At 37.8% G+C, this 16,701-nt stretch overlaps 1 protein-coding gene across 7 annotated transcripts in view; it reads left to right on the top strand.

Annotated features, from left to right (window-relative positions):
* The window catches only part of PDS5B (PDS5 cohesin associated factor B), a 101,922-nt gene extending 91,256 nt beyond the window's left edge, over positions 1 to 10,666 (top strand). For 3 of the 7 annotated variants that reach the window (NM_001012827.3, XM_015277841.3, XM_015277851.4), the window contains exons 32-35: positions 2,268 to 2,710; positions 2,804 to 2,905; positions 5,324 to 5,465; positions 6,061 to 9,131. In NM_001012827.3, coding sequence (NP_001012845.3) covers positions 2,268 to 2,710; positions 2,804 to 2,905; positions 5,324 to 5,465; positions 6,061 to 6,096 — 723 coding nt within the window. In that variant the 3' untranslated portion in view covers positions 6,097 to 9,131. Of the gene's footprint in view, positions 1 to 2,267; positions 2,711 to 2,803; positions 2,906 to 5,323; positions 5,466 to 6,060; positions 9,132 to 10,361 lie in introns of those variants that run through there. The other 4 variants (XM_046941892.1, XM_040700089.2, XM_015277870.3 and 1 more) reach the window with 2 other exon arrangements.
* Positions 10,667 to 16,701: the final 6,035 nt, after the last annotated feature.

The following is a 16,701-nucleotide window of genomic DNA, read 5'->3' as shown; positions in this document are numbered from 1 at the left end:
CTATCTTGAATAGAAAGAAGGCATTCTGATTTGACATTGGATTTAGAAATTCAAGTAAAAGTTATCTGGATAGCCATATGGATTCTGTTTTCTTGCATGTAATTTGTACAGCAGTGAAGGCAGGAAAAATCAGGAAAATGGATGGTTCTGAATGATAGGTATCACAAGCAGAAGTTGTAGCATGATTTTAAATGTCTGTGCATGCTGTGATGTGCCTTAGGCTTTAGGGCAGAGTCAGCTAGCTAACTGATAGTTATAGACCAATACAGTCTCACAGGATTTAAAATAGTCTTAATTCTCAACAAGCACATTGCCAAACTGTTCTCAGAGAACATTAAACTTCAATGGGTGGCAGAATGGTGTCATTGCTATGCTGATTTACAGTGTCAACATGATTCAGAAGACATTACACATACGTCTCTTTGAAAGAGATTTTAGTGAATGACCATTAATCAGTACCTTTGTGGCCAGTAGGCCCTCTTCTTACCAATGCTTACTGATGGACTTGCTTATTTCTGTCAATCAGCAATTCTCAAGACTCCTAATGAGAGCAGAGGAGCTTATTTGGGCTCCCACTAAGATTTAGGATTTTAATACATTTACTGCAAGCATTAACAGGCTGAATATTCAGTCTCAAGCAATGTTTACACATTATATCAGAATGCAGGAAAAAATTGAAGGAACTTATAGTTCTATTAACAGTCTTATTAAAAAGAAATTCATATATAATTAGTAAACTGTTTTTTGTTCCTTAAAAACTTTTTGCCGTCTGTCATAATTGTAGTAATTTAAGTTATGCATGACAAATAATGAATGAGATCAAATCTATGAAAACATGGTGTTCTAGAATGTATAAAGGATATGCTATATTTGATGTCACTGCTACTTTTGTTTTTTGGACCCTCTGTTCTCCTGTTAGGTCAGTTTGTCACATTTCTCTGAATGGCCTGGGACGTAGGAAGCTACTGACTAGTAAAACTGTCTCGAATTTTTACTTGTCTTGAAGTGCAGGTAACCATCCTATGCTGTAGCATTTTGTAGGTGAAGCAAACAGGCAGCATAACAACAACAACAAAAAAAAAACACAAAAAAACCCCAACTCTTAAGTACTATGTTTCATAATATAACCTTGAAATTTCATTTCTTACATTCAGCTTTCCTTTAAATTTTTCAACCCAATGTTGCCATATATACACATACATTCTCTATACTCAAAAGTCTAAATAGCATCGCGCAAATTAATACATTTGTGCTTACATAGAACTTCATTTATTTTAATTCCAAAGCTATTTTAGCAGCTTAATTCAGGTAAGGGAAAGCAAGATAGTAGTTGAAGAAAAGAACTTCAACTATTACCTTGGATAAACAACTTTTTAAACAGCTTGGTTTGGTATGTTGCATCAGCTGTATATCTGAAGGGTCTGACATGTGGTAGTTGAGAGGCTGTAGGTTGAATTGATAACTGAGAAAAATCAATACAGTTCAATATTTCAAGTACTCCTATGGACATTTATGTCTCATTTTGAATATATAATAAAACTGCTTAAGATACTGGATTGAGAATTCATTTTTGTTTCTTTGGAGCTAGGGAGCAGACTGTAACAAGAAGCAGAATTTTAACTGGGGACCAGAAAGTCCAGGTTTTAAAGATGTCACTATTCAAGATACTAGTCCAGATTACAATTTAGAACAGTATACGAGTTCTAAGGCTGTGGGACACTTTCACACCTGCGGGAGGAACTTTACTCAGAGACTCAGCTAAAATTGTACTTACCTGGTGAAAGCATGTGCAATGTGACAGATGTCCACAATCACTGCAAAAGCAAGTAGGACAGCCAATAATAAGATCAAGTTTTATCACTAAAATCACGAACTGGCTTAAGATGTCATCATTGTTCAAACATATTTATTTTCTTCTAGTATAATTCTTTGTCCTTCAATTTCTGTCTCTACTTTTCTTCGTCTCTTGTGGCTATTCTTTCTATTGTTCTTGACCAGGGTATGGCTAAGGTGGACAGAGACATGTTCTCTTCTATTTTATGGCACATAAAATCACACGCGGTGATGTGAGGGGAAATAACGTACAGTTTGGTTTTAAGTACTTGTGCAAAGGTTTAGAAATGGATATTGTAGAGACTGTTGGTAGAATTTCATGTAACTTCCAGACTCTTTGTCTTGTTGGGTTAGAGTTCTTCAGTTTTTGTGCATGTAGCAGTTTAATACAGTAATTCAGTTTTTTAATTTGAGATTTAATCTTACCTTTTCAGTCAGAGCTTGAGAAGCCTAGAGGAAGGAAGAAACCAGCTATCACAGACTCAGAAGAGAAGCTAAGCATAGATGACCTAAATAAACTGGGACAAGAGCAGAAGCTAAGAGGCAGTCAACGGGGAAGGAAGAGACCTGCAGTTGTTTCAGAGTCTGATGAAACACAATGGCAAGAGGAAAAAAGGCTAAAAGAAGATGTAATAGAAAGTGAGGATGAACAGAACAGTCCGCCAAAGAAAGGGAGAAGAGGACGCCCTCCCAAACCAAATAATGGGGGAACACCAAAGGAAGAACCAGCAGCAAAGTCATCAAAAAGGAGCAAAAAAAAACAAACGTCAGCAGCGGCAGTAGAGGAAGAAGAAGAGGAAGAAGAAAGGCAAACTGAAAACATTGAACAAAAGCCAAAAGGCAGGCAAAACAGGTCGACGAAAAGAACACAGCAGAGGTAAGTCTGTCTTCTTGTAAGCTGCATCTTTTTTTTATTGTTTGACATCAGTTATAATTTGATACTTTGCAATTTGGGTCTTCCTCAAAACAGAGCAGAGCCATCTGAATCTAGTACAGTTGAATCAGCACAGTCTACGCCACAGAACAGACGAGGAAGGTCATCAAAAACACCACCATCACAGCAAAAAAAAGTGTAAGTGGTGAATATTTTCTGAATTTGTGTTTAGTAAAAATTAAAAATATTCCTCTGTGCCCCCAAGCAATCATTTGCTGAAAATATTTCAGAGTACTTTCAGTTATGAAAATAAATTGCTGTTGTTATTTCTAAAAGGTTTTCCCCAGCTACTTCTCCTAGAGCATCTCAAACTAGAGCAAATAGCCCACAAGTAAATGCAATGTGCTCAGGTAGCGTATGTGTAGCATTGCTCATCTAGGAGAAAGGTCAATACAACACACGAGGACCTTGAGGATAGGGCTTTATAAAGGCTGCAAGGAACAAAAAGCATTATTGTTTGTTTTAGGCAGGGAGGAAGAATCAAATTGTTACTACTGTGAAATGATGTTGTGAAGAATATATATATTCTGATTCTTCTTAAGTTAATTTTCATTGACTTTCTAATTTGTGACCTCCTTATTGTAAGGTAATGTATAATAAAATGTGTTATGGTCTGTGGAGAACAGTTCTTGAAAATTCCAAGGTGTGTTGAGCTACAAAATAAACTCTGTGACTAGTTTCATTTTCTTGTGCTTGCTGTAAAAACTACTGGTATCTCTGCCTTTTTGTTAAATGTACATGCAATGTATGTAAAGCAGAGGTGTACAAGTGGACAGGAAAATAAAAACTGGAACATGGAAGATTTGCAACACACCTTTCCAGAACCTGGTAGTAAATTCCTTAGGGTGCTATTTACACACATCTTCTTTCTGGCCTTTTTTATTATTCTGTTGCCATTATTGGTTTTCTAGATTCTGGGCTTCTGTCGGTCCTCCTCTGGCAGGATCCAGATTTGCCTGTCCTATTTGTCTGTCCTCGTCAGTCTGTTTTTTCTGTACCTGAAGTCCTTGCCTGAGCAAGTTTGTATCCTCCAATGAAATTCCAATTTCACACCTAATCTCATGTTCTGGCATTTTGCACTCACAGTATCCCAACTTTTCCAGTATTGTTTTCCTGCCTCTTTTCACCCGTATGTGAGAAGATGAAGCTAGCCTGTGAATAATTCTCCTACTTCCTTTTTGATTGTGTTGCTTCTGTCAGTCTTAGAAGGCCTTAATTAAGCTATTGATGTTTCAGAGGTTGCCATGTTGTTTGGTTGGTTCTGAAACTCCCGTTGTACTTTAATTATGTGTAATTTGGTGGTTTTATTCTGAACTGTGGTCCTTGTGACTGAAAATTCCCTTCATGTATGGTTTGAAGCTGTCAGAGGACAGTTGTTTTGGACCTGTATCACCCCAATGAGGACTGAAGTGTATTGTCTGTCTGGAATGGAGTTTCTAGTTTAATTTCATCCAAGAAGTCACCTAGTTTGGGTGTATCAAGACAACTTCACAAACCAAACCAAAGAGTAGCAAGAGGGATGAATCAGTGATTTAATTCCAAACTATGCAAACTACACAAACCAAAATGGTAATGTGGGTGCAGCCTTTAGTTTTAGATGCATATCCAGTTTTCATTTTCTTGTTTTTAAGGTAGGGAGAGTGTGATGGGGCCTAGTTCTCATTTTCAGTATGGCTAGGTTTTTTGGAGTGGTTTTTTTTTTTTTTTTTTTTTTTTTTTTTTTTTTTTTTTTTTTTTGCTTGTGGTTCTGCTGCAATAACTAACAAACAATTTAAGATATTGTTGACTGATTGGTTTTGATTATCCTGATTAGGGTGATATTACTGCTGATTATCCCTAGCTCTTAGTATGTGCTAGTTTGGAAGCTTTAGATCCACTACTGTCTTAACTTCAAAAATAGCAGTATGTGGGTTCTTCTAGGTCTGTAAAATAATATACATGCAGTTATTCAAACTCTGTGGTGTATAAGTCACAGAAGGCCCAGGTTGGAAGGGACCTCAAGGATCACGAAGCTCCAACCCCCCATCCACAGGCAGGGCCACCAATCGCCATATTTGATCCTAGACCAGGCTACCCAGGGCCCCATCCAACCCGGCCTTGAACACCTCCAGGGACGGGGCATCCACAGCCTCTCTGGGCAGCCTGTGCCAGCACCTCACCACTCTCTGCAAGTAAAGAACTTCCCCCTGGTATCCAGACTAAACCTTCCCTCCTTCAACTTAAAACCATTTCCTGGTTACTCTTGTGTCAGCCTTCCTTGCCCCGTGTCTGGTACTGAAGAGCAATACTTTTTCATAGATGAAAAAAACTGTTCACCATTGTATTCCTGGCATTTTATTCTGAGAGAAATTGGCTTCCAATTGCTGTTGTTCAGATTCATATTAATATGTCTACTGTACAGATGAACTAGAAAAGCACACAAGGTAGAAATATTACATAGATTGAAGTTTTAAGGCTGCTGCTCTTATCAAGACGAATGTTAGTTCTCTTGCAAAGCTGATGCATCTGCAGACCCATATAGCGTGAAACTGATGTTTATTTTTCTTCTGATTTTAGCCGTGCGGGACGTTCGAAACAAGCAGCTAGTAAGGAGAATGAATCCAGCGAAGAGATGGATGTATTTCAGAGTAGTTCACCTGTCAGTGATGATGTTCCCCAGGAAGAAGTAATGGAAGAAGAGGAAGTTTCCACAATCAATGTAAGAATTGCCTTCTGTTTTGGGTGCTTTTTTTGAGTCTGTAGCATTGTCTTCGTATTGATGTGTTCGGAGACTGACTTCTCCTGTTCCCATAACTTAACCTTTCATCTTTAACATGAATGAGGTGGCGGTGGTCAAATCTAAGTGTTGTGTAGCATCACTGCAATGTAGTTTCATAGAGAATCTGCATTTCTCAGACAGAAAATGTCAGGTTTTGTCAAGAATCGTAAGTTTACTGTTCTGCATAGCGTTTGTTTTCTATCTGATCTGCGTAGATTTCCTTCATGGGGATTTCCAGGTAACTCATACCTTCTCTTGTCAGCTAGATTATAATAGTGAGTAATGTAACTAGCTTATTTTTTTTAATATTTGAAGAATTCAGGGTTGGTAACATAAATAAAATTATGTTGTCATTGATCGAGGCTTGTACCTGTGATAAAAGGAGTAATGAATGATACTGCAGGCAGTTACTTATGCAGTATTGTGAGAGAAAGTGTTTTCTAAATGCATTTCCATTATAGGCTATATTTATTGTTGATTTTTTCAGAACTTAGCATTTCTGTACAAACATTTAAAATACTTTTTCCCCAACCAGGTGCGTCGCAGAACTTCCAAAAGGGAAAGGCGATGAGTGAGCATGTAGTTGTCAGCCTTCCAGGTGAAAGCTTTGAAGAATGCTTTTAATATAAAGCTTGAGACTGAACAAAGCTGTTAGTGCACAAATGGGGTTGCTTAAAAAAAAAAAAAAAAAAGAAAGACAAAACCTATTTTACTCTTACTGCCCCTGCATTTGCAGTCCCTAGGTCACAAGCTTTAGCCACACACACGTTGATATCATTAACTGTGGATTTTTGTGAAGTGTAATGTGCGCTGGCTTTGTAGACATATGAACTAAAGAAGAAAACTGTAAATAGTTTTTTTAATGTTTCTGACTTCTAAAGTGCTTGTATAGCTTTTATCTGCAGCTTTAAACTGACAGTGCCCCACTGTTTATTGGATCTATTGATTTAAAAATGATCTCAAGCAATATCTGTCAGTGTTCGTATTTGTACTCTTGTTGACATTTAACTGTGAAAAAAATCAGTTGAACAAATAGTGCTACTTTCTTTTGCCACTATTTGTTGAGAAGAAGAAATGCAATGATGTTTGTTTGCTTTGTGAATCTGACCTAGTGTTTACCTGTAGGCACCTACCTACCATCAGAGGTGCTAAATTACTTTCTTTTACAGTTGAACAATGTTGGATAGAATAACGCAAGAGATGCAAATTGTGAAAGAAGTTGTTTGACTTGTTTTACACCTCAGTATTGATGCCAGACTTTTCTGGACTTCTAGTGGCATTGAAAAATTCAAAAAAGATTTAAAATATTATAATTTTAAAAGTGTGTTATTAAATAATGTACTGAAACCCTACCCATTTTATCTTCCCCTATCAGTTTTTATTAATCTACTGTATCAATAAAATTCTGTAACTGAGTTTTTAATAGTCTAGTATGTTAATGTGTATAGATATTTCCTTCTGAACATGATGTTCACAAAGAGCAAATTATTACTACGTTATAATATGAAATCTGATATATAAACATTAGTGAAAATACAGTTCTTATTACAATGTAAAGTTAATCACAAAGAAAATTTTATTGATGCAGTGTGTCTTTATAAAGCTGTTCTTGAGAGCCAAGTGTTTTGTATTTTATAGTGAAGTTGCATGTTTATGAAAAATGTGCTGAAAATGGGATGTAATGTTTTTTTTGGAAACTCGTATCTAGCAGTAGTATATGGTAGGTTGCCTCATGAGAGAGCCTTCTGTTGAGAGTTTATTGTACTTTTTTCTTCTTTTTGTGAGCCAAATTTTTTTGGTATGAAGAGCTACGTTTCTGTTGAATGACTGCAGTCAAGCTGTTGGTGATTGCAGTCAAGGTATTCAAGATTTGAATGAAGCTCCGTTTTTATTTTATGCTACAGTAGAGAAGTTGTATTTGTATTTTTAGGTATAAGCCGGGGGGAAAGAAACAAATTGAAACAAAATTCTTAAGTCAGTATCCTGTCTGCAGTTTTACAGTTTACAAACTGTCTTTGAAAACCAAAATGTATAGGTTATTATACTATGCTTTGCCAAGCACGTATTATAATTTCATGTGCTGTTCTCTCTCTGGTTCCCTACAGTTGGCAACATGTGAAAAAAATCAATTTCTAACTTAAGAAAATTTATCCCGTTGAATAATGGAGCATTTTCATATAATCCATCAAGAAATACATTATAGTCGCAAGGTGACCTGTAAACATTTGTGGGATGAATAATAATACTGAAACATGGATTTACCAATTTGTGAACTTAGAATGTCACTAGTAAAGAAACCTTTAGACTTTTTTCATTATGTATTTTTTGTTACTGATGGAAAAAGGTGTTTTTAAACGAGATCGTTCTGCCTCTGCTTAAGTTTCCTCTCCCCCTGCCCCACTATTCAGCTTTTCAACATTTATACCTTATTGGTATGGGGGAAATGCTGCCTAAAAAGGCAGTTAGGTTTGGATTGAATTGACTTCAAAATAGTTGGCACAACTGAACTGTCTTACTTAGGATTCAGCAGTGCAAATGCAAGTTGTTTGTTGTGGGTTTTTTTTCCTTTATGGTATAAAATGATTGAAAGCTAGCTTTATATTTTCCTCTTTGACAGAATTGCACTGAAAACATTTATGGAAGATGTATCTTTGAGTCCATTTTATACAAAAATATGAAAAATTGATGTTGAAACTGCTGCAGACTCTTGAGGCTTTATGTGCATAAACATGGTTAGGTTAAACTTCATCAAATATTGATGCACATTACTGATCATAATGCTTAATGTAAATTTAACTATAGTTTTGCAATTTAAATGTTGATTTCTTGGGTTATAATGTGTAATTCATTATTTCTTGAGAAATAGGCACAGCGGATATTTCATTCTTCTATTCAAGCCTCTTTCAAGTTCATTCTCATCTCATAAAGCAAATGAATATTTTATGTACTAACATTTTGAGATCTGCGTACAGTAGCTACAGTAGAGTATAATTATATATAAAAGATAAATTGCTAACATTCAGTTAGCATGCTCTTCTACAATGATAATGTTAAGTTTATAAAATGTACTGTATTACATTAAAAGATCAAGTTGAACTCACTATAACAAGTTCCAGTATGAAATTTTTATGAGATTGCCGAAGTATCTTGCTGTACTTTGCAGCAAATTATGCTTATTTGTGTTACATTTCTTTTTTATGCTGCAGTGCAACAGGAAACTTTCAGTGATCTGTAGTTCATATGTAAAAAGCAAACAGTGACTGTAATCTTGATACTAGTGTTTAAGAATAATTTGCTATGATTTCAGAAGCATGGGTTTTTTTACTTTTTACCGACTCAGATTATTAACATTTAGCACTAGCTAACCCACTAATAGGAAGGAAATATATGAAATTGCTTGAAAGTTGTAGTGTAAATACACCTCTTCCACTAGGATACTCTAGATTCCTCTATGAGTTATATTTGACTCTGCCAATTGACCTTATTTTCTGGCAAAATTGAACCCTTTTTCAAATATTTTCATGTTTGCTGTTTTGACATTTCAATCTATGTGAACAAAACCAGAATTTACAAAAAGGCATTCATATTAAAGACACTTCCACTGAATATGCATATGTTCAATTTGTGAGTAACGTGCAAAAATTTAGACTTGAACATTAAATAATACTTCTTTCTGACATAGCATTTGTCATTTGATGTTCTCAAGAAACCCACTTCACATACAGGTGTCAGTGCAATTGTATTGCTTTTATATTTCTCATGTGTAGGTTTTGTCACATCATCAAAGTCTACTTTTATGGACGCACACGGTATGCCTTGCATCCTGCAAGTTTAAATCCCTGTGTTTGTGGGGTTATTTTATCCCGAGCAAAAATAAGTACATGTGTATGTTTGAATGTTCTAACACTTCTATATACAGGACATGCGATGGTAAGGGAGCGTTCATGTATCTTTAAACACGTGTACCCCAAGTATACAAAAGTCGGAGTTTATATATGGAATTTTTTAATAAACCTATCTGTTTAACAGTATATATATGTATTTTGTAGAGATTGATACATCTCTACCTCATCAAGGTAGGTACAATATGTATTATATAAAGAATTTTTAAAAGAAAAACATTTGGATGTATTTCATGCTTACAAGCCAGCATGTCCACAAACAGGTGATGAAGACAAGTGCGTGATGGCCATCCTGCTATCGACTGATGGCTCTTTGCTTTTACAGTTATGGGGACCAAAATGATAAAAATTTACCTAGCCAAGATCTTTTGTCCAGACCTCCGGCAGGAGGAGCAGAAGAACCTGAATGCATTTTTGTTTCCCGTTTTGCTTATGGGTTGGCACTCTTGTCTTTGCATCTTTGGATGTTGCCTTCACAAGAAGATGCTTACTAATCTAGATGCAATTTCCGAATGCTGGCAGAAGTGACTTCTAATACATAGATTAATAACTTCCTGCTGTGTTGAGAGGTTTTGCCAACGTATTTAGGGCACTCACCTCGTTGTGTACACTACAGCACCTGGAACTCTGTTGCTAATGGAAAATTAAGAGCCAGTTGTTGGTAACGGGGCATAGAGATACTGGGGTGAAAAATAAACAATTTGCTTTGAACTTCTTGAAATTCTGCTGTCTAAAAGATCCGACCTCTGGACAGAGTTTGCCAAGTGCCATTATGTTTGTATAGGCAGGATAAGCATAAAATAAACATCATACAGCAAACGTATGGAGTAGCTAAAAGTTTCACACTTGCGTTTTTTCCAATGCCTCACTACAGACATGATCTGGTTTTCAGCAGTGCATTTATTTCTGTAATGATAATGTGTATTCTTTACAGATAGCAGCATCATATCTACGTATGAAGGAAGGAAGGCCTCTCAAGTGCTCATTTCCAGTCCCGCAGATGGGTATTTCAGTACTCATGTGAGAAGTTTGGAATTAGTTTTAACATAGACAGTTTCTTTGGAGGATGGCTGATGTCTCATGCAGTGATTTATTTGGCTAGCTGTGCTTCTGATGCCTCGCATACACAGATACAAAGGAACATGGTATTTTGAAAATCAAAGCAGTATTACTGAGTACATTTCCTGCTTACTCAGCAGTAATTTTATTGAAAATAAACAAATTCTTTGCACGTCACAACTTTGTTACTTATTTCTGAACAGATCCAGAGAACTGAAGGTTAAAGATTCTGTTAAGGTTCTGTAAGACTCAGTGTTGTTGAATTTTAATTTCCTTTAGATAGGAGACAATCGCTCAAATTACGACACATGGTGAAACGGTGAACTCGGTAACAGTCTTATTAGTAGTAATTTCTGTTATAACACAAAGGAATGTGTTAGTATGAAACATTCTTCCACTAAGAACCTTTTCTTTAAAACATTGAAAAGAGAGAATGCCAGACAGCTTTCTCCTGAAGTCACGACAACATGAAGTACTCTGATGGGGAGCAGCTTTGGGTTGGTTTTTTTTATATTTGATATATATTTCAAGCTTACAGGTTTCTGTGTTTCCTGTAGTGAATTTATATTCAGCACAATTCTTGTAAACTAAAGATATTTTGAAGAAAAGAAGAGTTTTTAATCCATACTTAATAATAATAATAAAAAAAATCAAGGTGTTAATTTTAAATAGCGAGTTTTATTTTTTTTTATGGCCATATCTACAGATGCAATAATATATTACATGAATCTGTTGTACCCCAGCATTTCTCTGGAGCCTTTGACCTATGATGTACTGAAAGGTACTGAAAACTGCCCTTGTATTTTCCTGGAAAGGCAGTTGCTGTTCTCCTTCTGTAAACATTACTTCAAAAAGTAAGAGCTGGGAGAATGAAGATGATTGTTCTGTTTACCTTCTGTTTATCTGCTGCTATGTTCTACATGACTTCGGTGAGTGAAAAACAATGGTGTGTGGAGGTGTGTCGAGTGAAAAATAGGATGTTAGAAATGAGTTATTAATTTGGCACAGAGGTGAGTAAAGGGTTAGGGAATCAGCAGATGATGTGATGGGAAAGTAGTTACTCAATATCAGGTGAGCAGTGGTAGGAGTCTTCTATTCAGAAGGAAAGCCAGCATGAGGGAAAGTGAGTTGGTGGGTTTTTTCATTTTTGTTGTGTTGGATTTTTTGTTTGCTTGTTTCACAGTTCTGCTCTCTTAAAAAAAATAAATGACAGAGGATATGTTGCTTTCTTTGGTTTGGAGTAAGAGGTTGCAGTGCTGAAATGCACATAAAAGCACCTAAAAATTGAGGCTAGTGCCCAAGTAGTGGAAAGTGAGGCTGATAGCTGCTGGAGACCAAATTTCATTTGTGAGGGATGTGGAATAATTATGAACAGAAAGGAGGGATTCTAGCCTCTGTAGATACGAATGTAAGGTAACGTATCATCCATCTGAATGCAGCCCTGAAAAGCAAGACAGGTAAGGACAAACAGTTTAGAAACAGGAACTGTAAGAGCTGCCTAATAGTGCACCTGTAAACACTTCAACTGCGGATAGCAGGAATCAGTAATGGTGTCCCCCACGGTGCCTCTCAATCTTTCAACTTGAGCTGTTTTCTTCATAGCTTTACGCGAAACCTCAATGACCCAATCTTTTGTAGTCATTTCATCTTAGCAGCTTCCTCACATTTACCTCATGTACATAATGCCTTCTCCTAGGAGATGTCATACCCCGTCACTGCTACTTCACTGGGCCCCAACCAGCTGGGGGTCTGAAGCTCTATTTCTTCCTTGAGACATCATCTGGCTTATTGGTTGTGAACCAACTGCAGATGCCATGCTGCTTGTTTCACAGATGTCAAATTCTGAAACAAAAGCAGCCATCAAACTACTACTCAACTGCAACATACACTGGAAAACGTGCATGCAAATTCTGTAGCTCTGGTGAAGCAAGCTGCTCCCGGAGTAATCATACTTCAAAGCTGTGAAATTGTTTTCCAATATCTGACCAGCATTATCCAAAGGAAGGTCAGGTATGGGCTATGTAAGTAAGTTGGGTTTATATTCTGTTTTGTATGAGGACTGCTCCAAAAGCAATGCTTCCTATTTCATTATGTTGGGCCATGATCGCAGAGGAGGATGTTGGTGGTATTGCAGTAGAGGTTGAACCATCCCACCAATATTCTATTACGTGTTGTTGCTGTGTGACAGATGGCAGCAGAGGGGCAGTTTGACAGAATGGCGTCTGACACGGAAGTGCATGTGAAGCACAGGTGTGGCATGGATTTCCTCCATGCAGAAAAAATAACACCCACTGACATTCATCAACAGTTATTGAATAGCTAGTGGAGGCCAAACAGTGGATGTGCGCACAGTGAGGGGGTGGGTGGTGCATTTCAGCATTGGTGACAGTGATGTGAAAGACGAGCCACGTTGTGGATGGCCGCGCAGATTTTTATGAGTGCAGCTCTTGTTCATTGCTATCCAAAATGCATAGCTAATGGTGGTGACTGTGTTGGAAAATAGTATTTCTGTAGTTGAGAAGTTGCTCTACCAAATCGCGTAGAATGTACGTGTTGCTGCTGCATATCAGAGCCTTTAGCACAGAAAAATCTTGTATGTTGGACAACCTCAAACAATTGTTGTCAGTGTAAGCCATCTCTTGGAGAACTAGCTAAGGCCTTCCTCAGACAACTGGCAGAAGCCTTATATTCTGCGGCCGTGGTTCCTGGGGAGAACTTTAAACACCAGAGGCCCTTTCCAGCCTCAGTTATTTTGTGATTCTGTATTACGTACTGCCTTCTAGGAAACATGATGAACACACTATTTCTGGGAGAGAATTCCTTACGGAGTTGGGCGTTTGCTGCAGTAGGAGACATTTGGATGACTCTGTCTTGTTGTACAGGGACTAAGGAGTATGGATATCTCAAGTTTAGCCATGGTTCATCTACCATATACTGTCAAAGAAAAAGATATTGGTAGTGTTTTGGTTACTGCACTGTATAATCTTTGTTTTCTATCATGCGGATAAAAAGTTATAGCTTCTGCATTTCGAAATATGCTGCCTTACCTCCAGAAGTCTTGTTTTCCCTCCAAATTGGCCAAATCAACAGGTAATGGTCAATCAAAAGTATATCAAGAAAATTCTCTAGCTATGGCAAAAGTTTAACTCCTCCAGCAGGGAATGCATCCTCTGCCTTACTCGAGGAAAATGTTAAATGGCAGAAAGTGCAATGGGGAGAGATGGTTTTTCACAGCTGTTTCCTTTTAAGTTAGCTGCTCTTTTTTTCACTTCATACAGCTGAGATCTTTTGCTTAGGATCACGAGCACCATATGAAACTGAGGCATCTCCACTGAGCAGAGCTGTAACAGAAGTAGGTGAGCTACAACTTTATTTTCCAAAAACAAGAAATAGTTTCTTCAACAAAAACTGTATCCCATTCCCATTCACTCTGTGCTCTTGCTAGGTGCCATCAACTTATTTAATCAACCACAATTCCTTAGCAGTTCTATACCTTGTGCTTCTCTATGCTCCTGTCTTTTTGTTGCAAGTTGTGTGGTCCTTTGTAGTCCTGATTTTTCTTCTAAGTAAACACACATTTTCAAATGCTCTTCACAAAGAAGTCTGTGCAAATTACTTTATAGATGATTGAATGTGACCAATAGTGAAAATGCAGCCAAATGTCATAGAATCATTAAGGTTGGAAAAGACCTCTAAGATCACCTATCCCAACTATCAGCCCATCTGCACCATGCCCACTAATCCATGTCCCCCAGTGCCACAACTCCATGTTTCCTGAACACCTCCAGGAATGGTGACTCAACCACCAACCACCATGCTGCTGTAAACAGTACCTCGGTATGACTTGAGAGCTTCGTGCTGAAATCAGTGGCTGAGAGGACAGCGTGATAATGGCTTAAAATATGCTGGTAGTCTCTGAAGTTTCATTGTATCTTCACTCTGGGATTCCCCGTGGCTTAGGGTCATACTTACGGTGGCTGAATCTGGAGATTCCCACTGATGGCTGCTGTCCTGACGTACAGGCAGGAGGTCACAGCCCTCTCCCCACTCAAGGAGAGGTGTAAAAGGACGTGTGTCTGCACATTGCCCCTTCCTCATGTCAGCAGCAGCTCACGGCTCTTGGGTTGGGCATTGGGCTGTGAGCACCTGTGCATCTATGTCCCAGGTCCTCTTATGGAAGGAGGAAACCTGCAGGCAGGGTCTGACCTGCAGACCCCAGCTGGGCTCTTCTGTCCTACCCCGTGCTGTAACTACATGGAAAATTATATGCTGTCCAAGACTTATATTTTTTCATTAGTGTGGTTTGATGTGGGGTGTGTGGGTATAACTGATCACATTCTGAAAGTAGTTCCTACAACTATTTTGAATGTCAGTATCTATAAATCCAAGCTTGTTAACATGTGTTAGGTTTGGCACTGTTTCTGAAGTATTGCTTTGGATTAATGTTGATGTTGAACAAGTACTGAGTAGTTGGTTTTGGTTTGGGTTTTTTTTTGTTTTGTTTCTTTGATCTAGGAAATTAATGTTGTCATTAAGAGAAACAAATAAGCTGTTTGACAAGTGTAAGGCTGAGTTATCAGTGTGGCTAGTGGGCGTTAACATGAGCTGCTTTATCCCCTGTGATTTTAAACCAGTGAAATTGCTGATAAGGGCTTTTAAGTTGGGAGAACAATGAGCAAGTTTGGTGCCTCAGTTTTTTATGCAGGTGTTCTCTATTAACTATGCATTTGGATCATAAGAAATAATTTAAAAACATAGTATGTGAACAAGACAGCAGTGCTCAATCATCTGATTTCAAATTCGATCTCAGTAGAGTTTGTTAACTTTTGTTTGTTAGCTTTGGTACTTCCATGACAAAATAAATGTGGAGGCTATGGAATCTGTATGGAGGAAAGATCAAAAAATAAAATAAAAAAAAGGAAATATAGGGCAAGGTAAGGCATAATAAGGAACTTTAAGTAGATAAACAGTATGGTGACTGATCTGAATGGTACTAGGTAGGATAATTGCCCAGGGAGGTGTGAAAGGGAGCTGCAGGGACTGTACATTCCTGGGTACTCCTGGAAGAAGTTGATGAGAGATGAAGAATTGCACAGAATAATTTAAATATTGGTTTATGCTCTGGGTAGTTTCCTGATGACTTAGTGGAAGTTGCTTTTTACCCCACATTTTAGTTTGAATCTGTGTGCATTGTTATTCTGAAGAAAGATTATTTTCTCAAAGACAATGTTTACAGTTTGCAAGATGATCAAACAGATGGTTTAGATTTGTTCTGATGCTCTGTGTTTTTTCACAGTCTCTTTGTAAGTTAAATAAACTTGAAAATGATCTGTCTAGAACTGTGTCATTTCCCAGACAAGATAGTTTATTGAGGACATGCCTGTCTTCTCTCTCCAAAGAGAATAATCCTCATCTTCAGTAAATAGCAATGGCTGTGATTCCTTGCCCTTCCAGGGCTTTTATTTTTCTCTCTACTCTCCAACATGAGACTACAACCTTGCTGCCTCCTACTGTAGCTCCTGAAAGAGGTCCCTCATTGTCCCTTGTCCACGGACATTGTCCATGTCCTTTTCCTGTTAGCCACGCCGATAATATTGATGCTGCCGTGTCAAGAGGGAGCAGGGAAAAAGCAGGGCAGCATGAAAGAGGTGATAATCTCAGTGTGCCAGAAGTGGTATTCCCAGTGTGCTGCTATTCAGAAGCGCAGACACTTCCTTTTAGCATCCCTCTAAGTGTTCAAATCTCTTTTCCCTTGCTGACAAAGCACCTACTCTATACCCTACAAAAGTCACATAGGTCATTTTCTTTTTTCTTTTTAGAGAAATGAACTTGTAACTGTCCTAGTTGATGTGAGTTTCAGAACTAGCTCAAGTTTGTTCAGACCGGCTTGTTTCAGTCCTCTGTAACTGGGTCTGCAATCCCCAGTCAGCCTCTTGCACAGTGCAGTTAACAAAGATATTTTAATGTGCCCATGGAAGCCCAGATTAACTAAGCAGTTTCAGAAAACTTAATTGTGCATGACAGTAGCACTTTTCTGTTTTATATTATTATTATGGAACAGGACTGCAAAACCTACTTTTGATTGCTTTGTGCATTCTGCAGCTTTTATAGTTTAGTGAGTCTATGATTATAAAGTCTTGTTCTCACATTGCTAGAGCCCGGCCAAAGTCTCTCCTGCTTTTCTGAGGGCTTCTGCCTGCTGGAGCTGCCTGGTC

The sequence above is a fragment of the Gallus gallus genome, chromosome 1 (assembly GCF_016699485.2).
Source record: "Gallus gallus isolate bGalGal1 chromosome 1, bGalGal1.mat.broiler.GRCg7b, whole genome shotgun sequence".
NCBI lineage: Eukaryota > Metazoa > Chordata > Aves > Galliformes > Phasianidae > Gallus > Gallus gallus.
The sequence above is the reverse complement of the archived record's forward strand: the minus strand, read 5'-3'. Positions and strand labels throughout refer to the sequence as shown.